Source organism: Drosophila mojavensis, unplaced genomic scaffold (genome assembly GCF_018153725.1).
Source record: "Drosophila mojavensis isolate 15081-1352.22 unplaced genomic scaffold, ASM1815372v1 contig_277, whole genome shotgun sequence".
Taxonomy (NCBI): domain Eukaryota; kingdom Metazoa; phylum Arthropoda; class Insecta; order Diptera; family Drosophilidae; genus Drosophila; species Drosophila mojavensis.
The window spans coordinates 4,478,267-4,495,468 of record NW_025318822.1 but is presented as its reverse complement, the minus strand read 5'-3'; the positions used below and the strand labels follow the sequence as shown (position 1 = coordinate 4,495,468).

General features: G+C 37.9%; 2 protein-coding genes and 1 long non-coding RNA gene across 29 annotated transcripts in view; 1 reads left to right on the top strand and 2 right to left on the bottom strand.

Moving 5' to 3' along the window:
* Positions 1–1,609: 1,609 nt before the first annotated feature.
* LOC6574350 (TLD domain-containing protein 2) overlaps positions 1,610–17,202 on the bottom strand; it is a 67,709-nt gene continuing 52,116 nt past the window's right edge. For 24 of the 27 annotated variants that reach the window (XM_044008391.1, XM_015167386.3, XM_015167381.3 and 21 more), the window contains 4 exons: positions 3,518–3,639; positions 3,289–3,448; positions 3,045–3,214; positions 1,610–2,445 (listed from right to left, as the gene is read on the bottom strand). In XM_044008391.1, the coding sequence (XP_043864326.1) occupies positions 2,310–2,445; positions 3,045–3,214; positions 3,289–3,448; positions 3,518–3,639 (588 nt within the window). In that variant the 3' untranslated portion in view covers positions 1,610–2,309. Of the gene's footprint in view, positions 2,446–3,044; positions 3,215–3,288; positions 3,449–3,517; positions 3,640–8,193; positions 8,382–10,386; positions 10,951–14,694; positions 15,221–17,202 lie in introns of those variants that run through there. The other 3 variants (XM_015167389.3, XM_015167383.3, XM_015167378.3) reach the window with 3 other exon arrangements.
* LOC26527401 (putative mediator of RNA polymerase II transcription subunit 26) lies at positions 4,273–6,650 on the bottom strand. Its single transcript, XM_015167399.3, has one exon. The coding sequence runs from the start codon at positions 6,377–6,379 to the stop codon at positions 4,538–4,540; it is 1,842 nt and encodes a 613-aa protein (XP_015022885.1). The 5' UTR covers positions 6,380–6,650; the 3' UTR covers positions 4,273–4,537.
* LOC26528405 lies at positions 15,364–16,248 on the top strand. Its single transcript, XR_004364457.2, has 3 exons — positions 15,364–15,487; positions 15,679–15,918; positions 15,989–16,248. It is a non-coding gene; the product is annotated as an uncharacterized LOC26528405 (long non-coding RNA).

Sequence of the window (17,202 nt, the reverse complement as noted above, 5' to 3'; positions counted from 1 at the left end):
TCCACAATATCCTTAATAATGTATGCCATTTAATTATCAATATTTGTATATACATATATGTATATATATATATCATATAGATTTGATTTAATATTTTTAGTAAACGCATTTTTGGTCTCAAGATTTTATATATGTGTATGAATTTTTAGGGATTTAAGCTAGGGTTTTCTTTTAGCTTCTTTTTTTCTGATCTGCTCTGTAAACAAGTTTGCATGATCTTGAGTATTTCATTTTACTGTTAAATCCTTTCAGTTATTGTTCTTTAGATTTAAATCTTCATTGTTTACTCATTTAGCAGTTGTTGTTGCGTGTTTAAAGCTCACAAAACTCATTCAAGGAATATGTATGTAGGATCTATCAACATCATATATCATATATGGGTATATGCATATATCTTAGACACATCTACACAAAAATTGTTTTTTTGTTTTAAATAACTTCTAAAAAACACTTTGGCATGAGTGCTAATGGATATATATATACACATATGTACGTATATACATATATCCATATTTTCATCATATCATATTTAAAAGTACGGTTAAGATCAATGTACTTCGCTTTGTCTGGGGGTTTAGGGTGCAAAAAAGTTTCAGCTAAATTTCTCTAAATTGTTGCATGCTACATTATATTTTAGGATCTAAGATTTGCTTTAAATATGTCATATTCAGCCATTACTTATAGTGAAAAATTCAGAAACAAAAATTTGTTCGAACTGTGTAAAATATCAGCAATTTAGCCCTATCTCTCTATCCCCTCTCTCTTCGTTTGCCACTCAAATATTTAGCTTTATTCTTTTTTTTTTTTTTTGGAGGGTGATATAACATTCATAATACATAACAATAGGTCGCGACGACTGCGCAAATACACTACAAACAATGACACATTTATTACTCATTCACACATTCGCATATATGTATATAATGTTCACATACATATAGATATATATATGTACTCAATTGTATCTCAAAAGGGATATAAAGCCATTTAAGTTTTCAAAACCTTTGCATCCACAGCTCCAACAAATTGTTTTATTATTTTTATTTAGGCGCTGTCGATGTAGAAAATTGTGAGTGTGTGTGTGTTGTTTATGTGTGTGCATGTATTCAAACATATGACCAAAAACAGAAAAACGCAAACCCATATCGAAAGTGTATATATAACATATATATCCAAATTCTGGAAGAACTTTCGCCTAGTCTAAAAGACTATATAAAAACATTTCTTCTTATTATTATGTGACAATTAAAATTCTGGATTTGTTGTAATATATATTTGTTTTTGTGTATTTCTTTAATCTTGTATTGTTTGCTTTTAGTATAATTGCATTAAAATCAACATAATTAGCATAATTAAATATACATTCATATAATTCTTGTAAACCTAAACAAAATAATTGCCTTTCTTAAAACTCTCTCTTTCTCTTTCTCTCTAACTTCCTCTGCCCTATTCTTTGCTCGTTCTCTAAAATTAAAAATATTTCCAAAATACTTGCATTTAAATTTTTTTTTTCTCTTTTAAATTATATCGACATTTCTTTCAGGTGTCTACAGACAAAAGCAAAGGCACGAAACAACGTTAAATAATTTCAAGACAACAACAAAACGAATAAACCAAAAAACAAACCAAAATTTTATTGTAAATATGTATTGTGTTGTATTTTGGTTGACAAACATTCAATTCAGTTTAATTCCTTGTTTTTTTTTGTTGTTGTTTGATAATAGAGCTTAAGTCTACATATGTGTGTGTAGGTGTGGTTGTGGAGGTGGAGGTGTGGCTGATGCTTATGTCCAAATGTTTATTCAAAGGGAGGTTTTCAATTGTTTTGTTTGTCTGGTTTTTTTTCGCTTTTCCGGCTTTCTGTTTTTCTCACTGATTACATCTACTACATAATTTAGTTACATCTCGTTTAATAATATATAATATTATAAAAACTAAATAATTAATACGTTTCAACGCATATAGCAATTTTCGTTCTTGCTCACAGACATTTGTTTTTTTTTTTTTTTTTTTTTTTTTTTTTTTTAGGGTTTTGTTTCTGGAGTTTAGGTTAGGCTCTTCGTGTGTATATTTTTTTCTCGTCTTTGTGTTTCTATGCGATAATATGATTTTTCGTTTTGCTTTTGTTTTGTTGTTGTTTATATTTATTATTATTTGTTTAGACACACGTTAGATTTTGATATCATTCTCAGGTTGTTTGTTATAGTAGTAGTAGTACACATACATATATATATATATTTAATATTATCAATTAATTAAATAGGTAGGCTTCGCTCCCCATCGAGAACGCGTTCTCAACACAAATTCACTTAAACAAATGCCCAGCATTCGAGTGTTTTGATAACAAAGTCTTCTTGTGGCGCCAACGGCTCATTGCCGTATGTGCTGCAATGCTGTGATCGGCCCTGGTTCAGATCTCCGTCCAGCCAGAGTCCAAAGCGTCCACTGCAAGTTAGAGGGAGAAAGAAGGAGAAAGGCATAATTAGTACATACTAGCAGAATTCAACATGTGTTTGTGTAGGTGTATGTGAGCAGTGAGTGAGTGCATAGACAATATAAACTTCAGAGCGTGTGTACAATATTTCCAGTTCGTTTTTCGCTCTTAAGCTGAGCTTCGGCTTCGCTGCTCAAAAGACACACGAACGAGGGCCGAAGAGGCGTACGAGCAAACCAAATAAGTCGCTTGCCCATCTGCAGGCAATATACATATGTACATAAATTCACTTTGCACCTAGCTTATACATATGCATGCCTAGACTTTGCTATTGCTTCTCCAAGTTTATGCCGGTGTGCGAGTACTTCTGTTAGCTTGTCTAAGCTATACATATACATACACATACATAGCTACATTGTATGTTAATTTATGAGTTGCATTGGCCGCCTCTTCAAGCATTTACCAAGTTGAGATTAAGAGAGAGAGGGATATTTTGCGCTCTTGAAGGTGTGACTTGTTCTTGCCGTTACTCTCTGTGATGTTTACATTGTCTTTGCAATGCTTATGCTTATGATTATGTGTGTGTGCGTGTGTATGCGTGTTTACTTACTCGCCAGCGCCAATTGACAGGCTCTCCATGTTGCCCTTGATGAAGTACATATTCTCACCAGTCCAATGGAATACCTTGAAGCTGGGATTAAATTTGTAAAGCAGGGATTCGCCGGTGCCATAAAAATGATCGGACACATGCAGCGCACAAGAGGTCAGAGCACCAAATACCTGAAAATAGAATATCAACAATTTGTATTAGGTATTAAAAAACATTGGTCAATTGAAATTTAACTGTTACTCACATTGTGCTCCGTATCCTCTATGACAATTAAAACGGGACTCTCCAGGCGCGCCATCTTGCGGTATAGCGAATTGAGGGCGAAACCATGTTGGGATGTGCTAAAGATCAGGGACCAGGAATAGCCCTCGGCGCGCGCCGGCAAATGGGCACAGAGTTTCTCACTGTGGTAAATGATATAAATAAATTAAAAAATCGATTTGCCAATTTCAAATCGAGTTCTTCACACTTACCGATGCTCCTCGGTGAGTATCTCTGTTTTGCCAATTAGATCTGGTATGGGAAAGTCCAGGTCGAAGGAACTAGTTGCAAAGAGTGAGGTCTTGCGATATTCATCTTGGCTCATAGACAGCACCTGGAGAACGATCGAATTAGAGAAGATTAGCACAAGGTTTATTTCATATAATATGCAATAAGAAACTAATACAAAACAAAAATACATATAAAACCAAGACTAAAACAGACCAAAAACTGGACTGATTTCAAATATAATATACATAATTTTTGTTTGTAATATTTGGATAGGGTGTAGCATAACTTGAAAAATCTGGTGCAGTAACTAAGAAATTGTTTTTTTGTCAGTGGTTCGTTGATTGGATCAGAGTTTGTTATATATATATGCATATTGATATATCTTTTGTAGAATATATCTTTTTTGTAGCTTGGTATTTGTTGTTGTGTTCTAATTTTCAATATTTGCAAACTACAACGGAAATGCTCAAATTATAAATACACTGAGAGAAAACGATGTAAGTGTGATATGTTTCTTATATTACAGATGACATTTGGTAATAGCTGAGCGTTATGATTCAAGATGAAGTTTGGCAACAGCGCACACAAATTCTCTAACGTATTAATATTCGAGGTGATATAACTATATGATATGTATATGAGTGAAATTTGGCAACATCTGAGTGTGATTTTATTTCTTGATAAAGTTCGTAATTTTTCCCCTCTCCTTTGCAATGAAATTCGACAAGAGAGCGCATAATTTTAGCGTTTCATTTTTATTTTGCCTAAACAAATATAAATTTCATACGATATAAAATCTAGAGACAATTTTGGGACGGGAATCTTATTCTATCTATTTTCAATCTGCAGTGAATTTTGTGTTAATTTATTGAATTTAGAACAATTTTGTAAGAACCACCCGACTGCTCTAGCTGAAAGCTCTTTCCGCTATTGGCGTTCATATTGTTCAGTTTCATGTTGAGCTAAGAAGGGAGAAATACTGTCCCTTCCATTGTTTCCCTTTAGACGAGCATGCGCTGCTTTCCAAAGTGGGCGTGACCGTTGCGCCTGTCGTAGACACTGCCCAAACGCCGCACAGCCGACTCCTTGGTATACTCCCTTGGCATCTGAACATAATTTTGCAAGCTGTCGCTCGTGTAATTTTTATCTGATATATGGGGTTCGCGCATCTCGCCCATTCGTATATTCTGGCCACGTGGCATCTCGCACACCTGTCGCAGGTGCTGCTCATAGTTGGAATGAGTTGGGCTGCTCCAGTTGGAGCCACTGTTGTCGCTCTTATATCTCATTGACTTATCCCTTCGGTTGGGCACGTTCAGTTTGCTGCTCTTGGACATGGTCTGGTTCAGCTTCTTTAAGAGTTTCTTCTGGGCCCTCGCCTTGGGCGTAACATGCTTTGATTTCGCTGCACTCGACTTGGACTTGCCAGCCGGCTTGTACATGCACCTGGCTGACAACGGCCGGCTGGTAATGGTCTTGACCGGAGTCGTGGGCGCGGGTGACTCTGTCTCGTTCTTTGGCTTAGACTGCTCCAGCAGCGACACCGGCTGCACAGCATTCCTGGTAAACATCGGTCGCGCTTCCTTGCTGCGTGCCTCGACCTGGTTACGATAGCCCTCGTACCGCTTGTTGTAGAGGCGCTGCGAGGCACTCAGCAGATTCGACTCAATCTTTGTCTGGTAGTGCTGATCATCCATGCGGTTGCTACCGGCGTACGCAAGAGCTGCTACCTCCTCGCGTTCCCGTTGGCGTTCGCGCTCGCTGGTGATGGCGTTGCGTTCCGCTGCCAACTGCTTGTAGTAGGCCAGTTTCTCGGCCTCGCTATCCGTTGGCATGGGCGACTCCGCGGCCAGCGCGCTCTGGGACTGCAGGTTGCGGTTCTTCTTGTTGGAGCTGGCATAGAGTTCGCTCAGTTTGACCTTTAGCTTGCGACTCTTCCGTTTGTCCTCCTGCTCCTCCTGGGGCTGATCGCTTGACCTGCGTCTCATGGGTGTGGCCGCCCTTTCGGATTGCGCCTCGTCAGCTTCGTCAACTGTGTCTTCGGCCGCCGGCTTGGCCGCACGCTGCTGCTTCCAGATCTTGAACGGATTGTAGCGCAGCGGAGGCTGCTGATAGTTTTGCTGATTTATCCTCAGCTGCATTTGCTTTTGCTGCTCTTGCTGTCGCTGACGCTGCGCCTCCTGCTCACTCTGTTCGGCCAGCAAGTCCGGCTTGTTGTGGGCACAGCTGATGAGCCGCTTCGTTGTCAGATCGACGTCCATCAGCTCCGACTGGATGGAACGACTAATGTCCTTGGCCATCTCACCTTTCCGCCTGTCGTACATGTGGCCAAGCTGGCTATACCGCTGCTGCACCACCGAGCCCTGCGGCAACGCTCTCGGCTGGTAGCTGGCGTGGGAAAAGCGACGACGCTGCAGCTGGGGCAACTGCCTCGAGGAGGTGGAATGGAGCATTGCGCTGCTGCTGGCCAGGCTGCTCTTCGAGGAAAAGAGACGCGTCTGGCCGTAGATTCTGTACTTGGAGCTGTTGTTCTTCTGCGACAGGAGCAAGCTCTGCGACCTCACGTGCGGCCGTATCCTCTGCACCATGCCCTGCATCTGATTGACCAGCGTCTTCTTCACGCCAATCACCTTGCTCAAGTGGCCAACGCGCGCAGCCTTATTCGCCGGCGGGCTACTCAACTCCTCGTGCTTCTTTTCCAAGGAGGCGCCCTTCTGCCTCAGCAGCGCCGCATTTGTCGCTCCTGACCTCATGCAGAGTTTGCGCACCGAGTTGAGCGCATTGTGGGCGCAGCTGCTCTGGAAGGCCACTTGGCCCAGGTTGAATTTCTTTGTGCTGCTCATATTGTGGCTGGTGCTGGTTTTCTGATCTGCTAGTTTTCTCTTCCTGTTCTGGGGAGACGAACTACGCGCTGTGTGCCTGCCTTAGAATACCTTCAATTTAGACAACGTCTTTCGAAACAATTACTAAACTCTCTTGAGATAGACACACAAACAACAAATTACACATGAATCGGGGAAAAAAAAAAAAGTTTTCAAGAACTGTGCTCTATGTAGCTGACTATAAAACTGTTACACTAACTGACACAAAATTCTGCTACAGATATATCAAAGACTCGCCTACTTGAGCAGCGACCCCTCAACACTCTCCCTCTGCGAAAGTCAATGGGCTCGCTCTCTCTGTAGAGAATCTCCGTCTGATGTCAGCAAAACGACGTCAAATGCTGCTAAATGATTGTATTGATTAATTGATTTTGATGCGTATTAAAAATCTGTAAAGTTTAATATGTTTTACACTAAGACAATCCCCCTGGATGCTAACGCTTTTTGTTTGAATAAGTAAACAAAATCTGATGATGACAAGTGTTAATTATACCGGTTTTTGCGTAGCACAAAACCCGACTCAATAATTTGCAAAATATATTTCGCAATGGACTCGATGCGCTTTCCATGAACTCTCAACAAGTTATTAAAGCCGAAGCTGAGCGTGCCTCAACTATTTAGCAGTTAGCTCAAAACTGTGTCTGTCTGCTTGTCTGGCCTGGTCCGGCTCTGAGTCTGGGTCTGGAATCACTCCAAAATCATATGATGACCAATTCAAGATCTTTCTCGATGAGCTCTGAGAGTCTGTTATGGCACCTGACACTGATTCAATGTGAGCCAAATTGATCCTTGACTCCAAGAGTTTGGCTTTGAAGCGTATTTGTTTAGCCAGCATACAAAAATCAATTGTGCTTCAGCCAGTTCTCTTGATTAAACTACATGAATTGCATAAACTTATGCAATTGACCTTTAAAAGAGCTCAAAATTAAGCTACATATATACATATATATATTTAATATTAGACATATATATATATATATATATATATATATATGATTTCAGTTAAAAGATATATGAATCATTGATTCAGCTGAAGGTGAGAGCTCTGCGCTCTAAATATGTTAATTGTTTAAATTGAAGTTGAGGTTTGGGATTTTCATAAGAAAACCTAATCAATAAAAGCCCGAAATCTAAAAATTAAATTTTTTAAATGAAAAATGTTTTATTGCTTACATTAAAAATATTAAATATATACTAAACTAAAAAAAAATCAAAATTACCTATTGCCCATTTCTCAAGAATTTTTCGTTCAGCTAATAATTTTTTTTTAGGAATTTCAAATAAGCTCTTTAAAATTTTTAATCTATACACTTATAGACCTTTCTTTTACATAGAAACATCCAGAAGCGTTTGTCTCATTTGCTCTTTTGTAATTCACTATTTGGTCCATTGATCACATACAAATTAAGGCTAAATACGAAAAACTCATTTATTTGTCAGGGGACTCGCAATTATATGGGACAGTCATCACAATTGAAGCGTGACAGTCAGCTGCAGGCAAATATAAATACTTATACATAAATATGCATTTATATATTTCTAAATTTAAAAAAAAAATATATATATATATGAAAGGTTGAGCGACAATCTAAGATGTTTTTTATATTCATAAGCGAATGTCTGGCATTCACTGTCATCGACATTTGCCATACATATTTGACTCTCCATCTGTTCAATCTGTTAACCAGTTTTTGTTTGCAAGTCTGACTGAAACGTAGTACACTCCACACACACACACATAGTTTATATGATTCATATGCTTGTACGATATATACCTGACGATTGAGCATTCGCTCATGATTGACAATCAATTCGCACATTTTCATCTGTTTTGCTTAAATGGGCGATAAATTATGTTTAATTTGGTCCACCCCGGCACGTGGTACATTTAATAATATTTCTATTTAACTACTCTCACTATATATAGGTATATATATAGCGCGATTCAATTGTCGTCTGTAGCGCAACGCGTTCAAATATCAACTGCCAACTCGCTATGGATCGGGCCTTTTATTGGTCGACGAAGCGTCGTCGTCTCTCAATTAACACACAAAGCCTAACAAATGATTATTATTTTATTTATTTTAATTCGAGAGCGAAACTTTCAAGTTTGAGTTTGTTACGAGTTGAGTTGAGCAGAGTCGCGAGTTGAGTCGAGTTTGAATTCGTAACAAACCAAAATAATTGACATGAAGTTAATCAAGAAAATTACTTACTACTTTGTCTGTGGGCTAATACCCTGCACACGCTACAGGGTATATTGTCATCAGCTCTAATGCGACAATAATACATCATCAGATGATCTCTCTTAAGTACCTAATGATGTGTGCGACTCGGCTCAAACTCAGCTTCCACTTGAAATTTTATGATCATTTTATCTAAGCTTTAGCTAAAGTCTAGTTAGAATGACATCAGTTAAATTTAAGTACGTGCAAATGTTTTAACTTATATTTAAATCCAGTTTCATGTTCAACTAATTCGTTATGTATAGCTCGTTAAACCTCGCTCCAGCTGTTGTGGGCCATTCATTTAGTTCACTTAGAATAGAATCGAAACAAGATTTGCTCAAACTTAAGTCAGCTGAGCCTGGATTTTTTCTCATTTGTAGAGTGGCTCAACAAGTTGCATTGCAATTATCGAAATATAAAATCATTTGGGCATTGTTTATAAACAAAAGCGCCACAGCTTGTTTTGCTGCTGCCTGATAAGATAAGAACTCCATGACTTTGTATAAACCAAGTTTCTTTTTCAATTTACTTCAAGCACGATTTGACACAGAATTTCGGAAAACTTTTTGGCATAGCTCATGGCTCAGGCTCAGGAAAGGGAATGAATTGCATGTTGTTGTCGTACCTGGCGCTTGGCTTTGGGCGTCGCGGCAAACATGTTGCACAACGGCTGCGCATCAACTGGTTTGTCTTTATTGAGTCTCGAGCCGAAAGTCTGGGGCCAAAAAGCCAAGAAAGACGCCAAAGTAAAACGTGTGCAAAAGCAAAAAAAAAAAAAAAAAAAAAAAAATGTAGAATTCAACCCTAGAACCGGCAATTCGTAGCGATACGGAAAAAATGTAATACCAAACCGGCTGGCCAAACGAGTATATTGAGCCGGGTCTCTCAAGTAATGCGATACCCTTTCATTCGACTCGCCAAAGGAATCAACAAAGCGGAACCGACATAAAGAAAAGCCATGCGATACCATTTATAGAGCAGAGCAAAAAGAAAAGGCTTCCCTCAACTTAATTATTTGCATATGGAAAATACTCTAACCTCGACTGGTTATTTCAGCTATGGCTTAGACTTTTCAGTTTCCCATTACACTATGTATTCGTAGTGCTCCCAATTTCTTATCGACATACAATATTCCTCTGTTTTCTTCATTTCTCAACTTATCAACGATTCTTCTTCGCTTGCTTCGCTTCAGTTCACAAAGCGCAAATGAAATTTAATTTAGTTTTCGTTTATTTTCTCTCTTTTTGCCATATGTAACAGTTTAACCATTTCCTGGCTGGTCCAAAATTCAATTAGTTGTCGTTCGTTATTAAAACCTAAATGAGCAAACACTTATTTTCGAAATACCCATTTTAGGTAGGGAGCAGTATGTAGCGCATTGACCCACCAAAGTCAGCTAATGCTAAGGCTGGACAAATTGAGTTCATTTAGCTCGAATGCCATTCACAGCTGTCTCTAGTACACACGAGTACACGTGTAATATTTTTTTATTTACAATTTAATGATGATGAAATAATAGGAGCTGCTGCCAATTAGCTGGTATAACTTAATACGGGGCAGTCAAGCCAGATTTCTTATTTATAATGCATGCAGCATGTAAGTGCTGCCCATTTAGCTACAATATATGCCTACATACATAGTATATCATATACAATTCCAAATTCTAATCGGCTTTTGTTCTTTAAAGCTTTCTTTTGTTATAGTTGATTTTCAATTATTTTTTGTGCTCTACCCACTCACCGTTTCATGCATTTCACCGCTTTCGTCGAGCAATGCCTCCAAGCTCTGATCATCTTTGGTGGGCGAGAGCGGCGGTGTGGGCGAGCGATTCTTGACTGACAGCATGCAGCGTGGCAGAAAGTGCCGGCCATAGTGCAGGTACAGGTAACGGCCCCATTTGCGACCGGCTACGCCGCCAACGGCGACAATTGCAAAGAGTCCCACAATGAACCACATCTTGTAAACAATAACAAAATTCGAGACTCTGTTTACAGTTAACGCTCACGTAGCACAATATTTTTGGACGGCAGTGTACGTAAAAGCTTTATCGCACTCAGGCACATTGCATGCGTTACGCTCTGGCTTTTAGCACTCTTCGTGTCGCTCTCTCGCTCAGCTGCTTTGCTTTGGTCTTGTGACCCACGAGACTACAGCTTTATTTTTATCTTTTTTCCTCGTGTGCGTTTTCTTGTTTGTGCTTCTGTGTTGTTGCCACAGCTTTTATCACTCTCTATGCCTTTCAATTGTTTTTCCAATATTGTCTTACACGGTAACAGCAAAATGTTAATGGTGTTTACATTGGCCACAGCACAACACATTAACTTTGTACAACATTTATGCCTATTTAGCCAATATTATAAATATATATATATATATTATATGTACATATATGTGTACATCGATATATACAAATTTTGTTCGAGCCAAGCGTTACTCGCTTGCGGCTAACAAAACTGTGTGCGTGTTTGGAAAACAAGTTGCTGACTGACGGAATGAGCGCCGACTAGCGTACATGATGAAACAAAATAAAAGAACGAACAGGCGCACACAGTGGTCCAAAAGAAGTTGAATGAGAGCGCAAGCCACAGGGCAATAGAATGAGCGCGATTGAGTGCTAAGAGCGTGTGCTAAGAGCGTTTTCTAAGGCTCTCTTAGGTCATACCGATGCCGCTCTCTTAGCACAAGTTTGCTGTGAACGTGTTATTTGCTAAGCAGTATGGACGAGAAGGGAGGGTTGCTACCGTTTATTAGTTCTGCACACACATGCACACATATATATGTTGCCTGTGTGTGATTGTGTGTTGCTAGCAGCATGTTGCTAACACGACGTATACGCAACGTTGATGTACTTTTTCGACTATTGAATAGTGCAAATTGTGGGTTTATTGCCGGGCAGTTGTCGCCCTTAAGAGGCTGCCAATTAGTTCCTCAACAATTGGGGCATCATGAGTTGGCGGCAAATTAATTTAACTGTTTTTTTTTTTTTTTTTTTTTTTTTACCCATTACGCTTTGCTACACAGCGCATCATGTGCTTTGGCCCAAAAAAAAACAAAAAAGGTTGAATACTTGAATTTTGTTGTTGCTGGGCCAAGGTTGTTGTTGTTGTGAATTTTTGTGGGTTAATTTGATTGTTTTAAGTGCTGGCTGAAACAGGTTTCTTTTTAAACTTTTGGTATCGTTGTTTAAATTGGCTTATTTTAATATATTTTTTGTATCACATAACGGACAAATGTCGAAGATATGCATAAATACATATATATACATATGAATATATACGATAAATCTCTTCTAAAAATGGCTTCGTGCCTGAACCCTGGCAGCAGCTGGCTTGACCCCTATCCCATTTCAATTGACAATCAATTATGTATTCCTATTCACAATTATTTTTGACACATTCCGTCAGCGAAATAGTCAACGAAAATATTTATGAAGTGATCACGAGTTCACCTTATCCGGTTATTTTCTCAATTCTATTGTTTATACATCAAATAAATATATGAACAACTTTTATTTTTTTATTATTATTATTATTGTCATTATTTTGGATTCATGTTGTGTGATTCCGTCCGTTTGCCAAATCAGAAATTTTAGGTCATGAAGAGCCTTTTTTTTTTGCGTATTGAAATTTGCAATGTTTTCACTTGTTAGTCAACTCACTCACTAAAGGGGTTTTCTACAGGCTTTCTAATTGAATCTCAAATATTTTCCTAAAATATTATTAGAGTTAATATTGATTTGTAGATATTGTTTTATGATATTTAAGTGCTAGAAATTCTATTTAATTTGTTTTAAAAAGCTCTAGGAATAAAGCAAATGCCAAAATATCCAAGTTCTCAGTAATCATCATCAGAGCTTAAAATATTAACCAAGAAACTGCTGCAACAATTTTAATCTTGCCATATTGTTTTAAGCAGGATAAACAATACATAACAATTTGAAGCAAACTTGTAAAACATTTGGCATAAACAGAAATTCACATACATATATTTGTAGATAAACCATGTCAAAGTCTATTCAAGCAAGACTTTTTCAAGTAATTTGTAAGTGCATAATCAACAGGTGATGTTTTCACCTACCAACAACAATAACAATTGCAAAGCGCGACAACAACAAATGCCGTCATTTGCCACACCTTTCTATATATTATATACATATATAGTATCTATGTATGTGTGAGTGAAATGCATTTGAAATCTAAGTCAAATGCATAACATAAATACACACACACACATACATATATACCTACCTATATGTGTGCATATCTAACTAAACACGTGGCTTACATAATATATATTTATATAATGAACATATGTATATATATTATATTGCCTTCTTTACAAATGGCTGCGTTTATGCACAGTTACGAACAATCTGGCAAAGAAGGCGTATCTAATTTCATTAGTTGGGGCCATAGCGTAATTAAATAAACTTTTGTTTCCTTTGAAACAAAGAAAACAACATGAGCAACAGCTGAAAACAAGTTTTATATATGATTTAGATTCTTAATTGCAGCCAAATTTCAATGGAAGCACAATTGAATTCTAGACGAGTCTGTCTAAAGGTGAAAGAAATGTCAAATGTATCCACGTATACTTCAGAATATCCAAGTAAAAACCGACTTAAAATAAACAAACACACCAACAAATTCGAACCAGCTGCTCAAATCCTGATCTTAATTATCTGCGAAAGTGGGAGAGGGAGAGATCTCAAGGAGGGGCTGCAAAGGCAGATCAAAATAAACATTGTCGACCTGTTCTTTGGTTATATTTAGAATAAATACATGAGAAAGATCTAATGTGAAAGAGTCTCTGCTTTTTTTTAGTATATGTTCTGCCGAAGCAAGAACAGTCTCTGCATAGAAAATATATATATATAAAGGTAGATCATCTATATATCTATAAAGGCAGATCAAAATAAACATTGTCGACCTGTTCTTTGGCTATATGTAGAATGAATACATGTGAAAGATCTAATTTGAAAGAGTCTCTGCTTAGAATTTAATTGGTTTCACTTTAAACAAGTTCCAAGAGCTCTTCAAGCCATGGTCAAGAACAGCTTAGCCGTGATATAGAGCTGAGCTCTTGAGTCGCGCATACCCCATGCATAGAGTGAGCTATTTTAAACCGACTTGAAAGCAAATTTCACCTCAATTGAATTGTATATTCAATTCGTTTAGAGTCTTTCTCTCGCTTTGATGATGTCGTTCATGATAACAAAGATAAAGAAATGCTGAAACAAGTGGAAAGCGAGCAGCAGCAGCAGCTGTGGTAGAACCCCAACATAGTAACCGCTATTGCCAAGGCTAATAAGAACCAGCTAACAATGGAGAACGGTTGCCGGTCGATGCCTTCCGTTTTGGCTTTTATTTTGTCAAAAGTCTTAAGAGAATTAGAATAACAATAGCGAAACAAGAAATAAAACCCATTTTCAAAACTCGATACAAAGCTGACTCAATATGGAATTAGCGCCTATTGAGAGACCCTGGGCTTAAATATTACAGCACTTGAGAGTCAATTGAAAGCAATTCGAATGCACTTAATGGGGCTGTGCGACATATAAGACTAATGGCGTCCCATTGCCCCATCTTTGATCACTAATTATAGCTCATCTGGTTTGGGAATGCAAATCCATTTCATTTGCATAAATATCAACATCATATTATTATTGTAGCTGCAGTTGGCCGTGTTATTGCGAATGTATTTGCATAGGCCTTATCGATGGTTTTACCTGGTATTTTACCCCATACTACTCAATATGGACACTTGCTGCTTCATTTATGGCCAAGGCATTGAATATACACAAATATTTCTGTTTCTTTTTGCGTTTCTTATTATTTTGCTTAACCGCACGCGCTTCGTTTACAAAATGCTTTGTTTTTGTTTAAATGCAAAAATTGTTGTTGCTATTTTTGTTTTTTTCCAATTTTATATTTTAATTTTTTTAAGGTAAACTTTCACTCACAACAAAGAAATTAAATTTATTATTATACAAACTTTAATACAAAACAAAACAAAGGAAGAAAATACTTTTGGCTTTTTGCTATTTACCTTTTTCCTAATATATTTGGCTATTTTTGATAACTTGATCGGTTTGACGCTCATTTTGGCGACGTGCTTTCGTTTCTGTTTCTTTAATTTGTCTGCTTTTCTTTTCTGTAGCTGCTGCGGCTGATGCGACTGTTCGTTTCTTGGGCTCTTCTTCTTTTTGGTTAGGTAGCAAAGGCGTTGCTAATTTTGGATACGCTCTTTGATTGGCAGCACGGTAATTGGGCCAAGAGAGCGCTACATCCAAGGCAATCGAGCGCATATGCTGAGATTTAAGATTTATAAATGTGTCCAACATATGTGTGAGCTTTTAGTTAGGGCGCCTGCAGATTAACGGCAGCGCGAGAAAATGCAGTCACATCTCAAGCTCCACTGGGGGACATCTGTCAGAATTTAACACTTTTCGACAACAGCGCAAAATTGTTATGCACACAAAAGAAACAACGATAAAGAAAGACAACGACGAAAGAAGATGTTGATGATGATGACGACGACGGTGACGACGGAGACGACGACGACGACGCTTCCCGCGCTTGCGACTGTGCGGCTTGAATGTGTTGCGAAAACTAACACAGAAACAGCCCACAAGCAAGCCCAATGCTCGAAGCCGTCGACGTTGCCGTCGCCGTCAAGCTGTCGAGCGCCAACAACAACAACAACAACAACAACAACAGCAACAACAAACGTGGCTCAACAGCCGCGTCGCGATGCTTCGCTGATAACTTGTCTAGCGGCAGCCGCAACCGTCACATGCAATGTGGCACCACATTTTGGACAGCAGTGTAGCCTAAGCCGCGTGCGTTGCTTTTTTCTTTTACACACTCACGCACACACACACGCACACATAGTAGTCATACGCTCTGCAACTTAGTTGATTTCCATAGCTTTTGTTTGCTTTGCTGTTTTACTAGACTCACACACACACACGCACGCTTGCAAGCACACATAAAGAACTTAAAATATTTGTGCTCTGCATTTCAATTACAGTTGATTTAAGACCTGCAACGCATTGACAACAGGAAAGAGACAGCATGAGGCAATGCAGAAGCAGCGCTGTTAAATTTGGCTTTGGAATGCGCTATCTATTCACATCGTTGGAATGTACTAGAAAAACTGGGCAGCATTTTTGAAGTTTGACTGGAAATCGAAAGTAAAACCAAATGGGCAGCACTTTTATGCTTGAGGCGAACTAATGGAGTGTCCGTAAACATGTTTGACTCTTAAGAGGTATAAATGAAAAAGTCGACATATTAAATATTAAAGTTGCTTAATATGTTAACAACTTTTACTATCACAGTGCTCTGCACGTTTTCTTACAGTTTAACTGAGCAAACGTGTGCTAAAAATAAACGCAAAAAGAAGACGATTGTCAAATCGTTTTGACCATGTTTACAGCATTTTTAAAGACTAAGCCACACCTTCTGCACACCTTGTCGTTTAAACTCTGACTTTAGTGATGTACTTATAAATAGATACATATACATATGTATTAAATATATGCAAATACACGCACAACAAACATATACATATATGTTTGTTAATTACTTCATTAAGGGAGAATACGCTATAAAAACTTTTAGTTAGTCGTATATCCAAAATTACGAGATATTATGCAAATGCGGCACTTAAAATAAAGATTACTGAGCATCTGAACTCAATTGGCGCCAAGATGTGGATGCCGTAAAAATTCATTGAGATTAATTGATCAAACAAGTGGCTTATAGAGACAGAGAGAGGTATGCATATGTATGCACATACATACAGACAGACAGATACAAATATATCCATATCTTTCCGATATGTGTAGATACTTGGCAATTAATGCACTGAAATGCGTGGGTGTGGGCGTGGCATGACCTGACAAAACAACAACTGAGTAATTGCCAAATGTACAAAAAACCGGATGGGACTTGGCAAAATAGATGTTTAGAATGTTGCAGAAGCAACAACAACAACAACAACAGCAGCAACAGCAATAACCGGCTAAATGGCAAACGCTATAGAATAAAATTGAATAAAACGTAATTGGTTTAAACAAATAATTAATTGTTTACTTTGTATACAAGCTGAAATTCAAAATGAATTGATCTGCATAATATATATAAACTATATAGAGATACTATATACATATATATAGATATCAGTTCAACTTTAATGAATCTGCCGATCGGCCTTTGTTTGTGGCTCATTCGCTCATTTGTTCTTTATATGCAAATTGCCGCTTGTTGAGCGAGTGAGTTCAGCATTTGGTTATGTTTTGAGGCACACGCTCGATTTGCCAGTTATTGAGCCACAATAACAACAACAACAACAGCAACAGCAACAATAACTATAGCACATATAATGAAACCGGTTGATGATGCTGCGATGCGAGCAGAAACTTGTCCACTTATAAACAATAAGCTATAATATCATATAATATGCACATACAAATACTATATATACAGCTATATATAAATATATAAATATCTGCATATATCTGTAAGTTATTTTCATTTAGATCCGTCTATT

Bases quoted from the DNA above. Each gene is read 5' to 3' on its own strand.
- LOC26527401 (XM_015167399.3), bottom strand. From the start codon at position 6,379: ATGAGCAGCACAAAGAAATTCAACCTGGGCCAAGTGGCCTTCCAGAGC.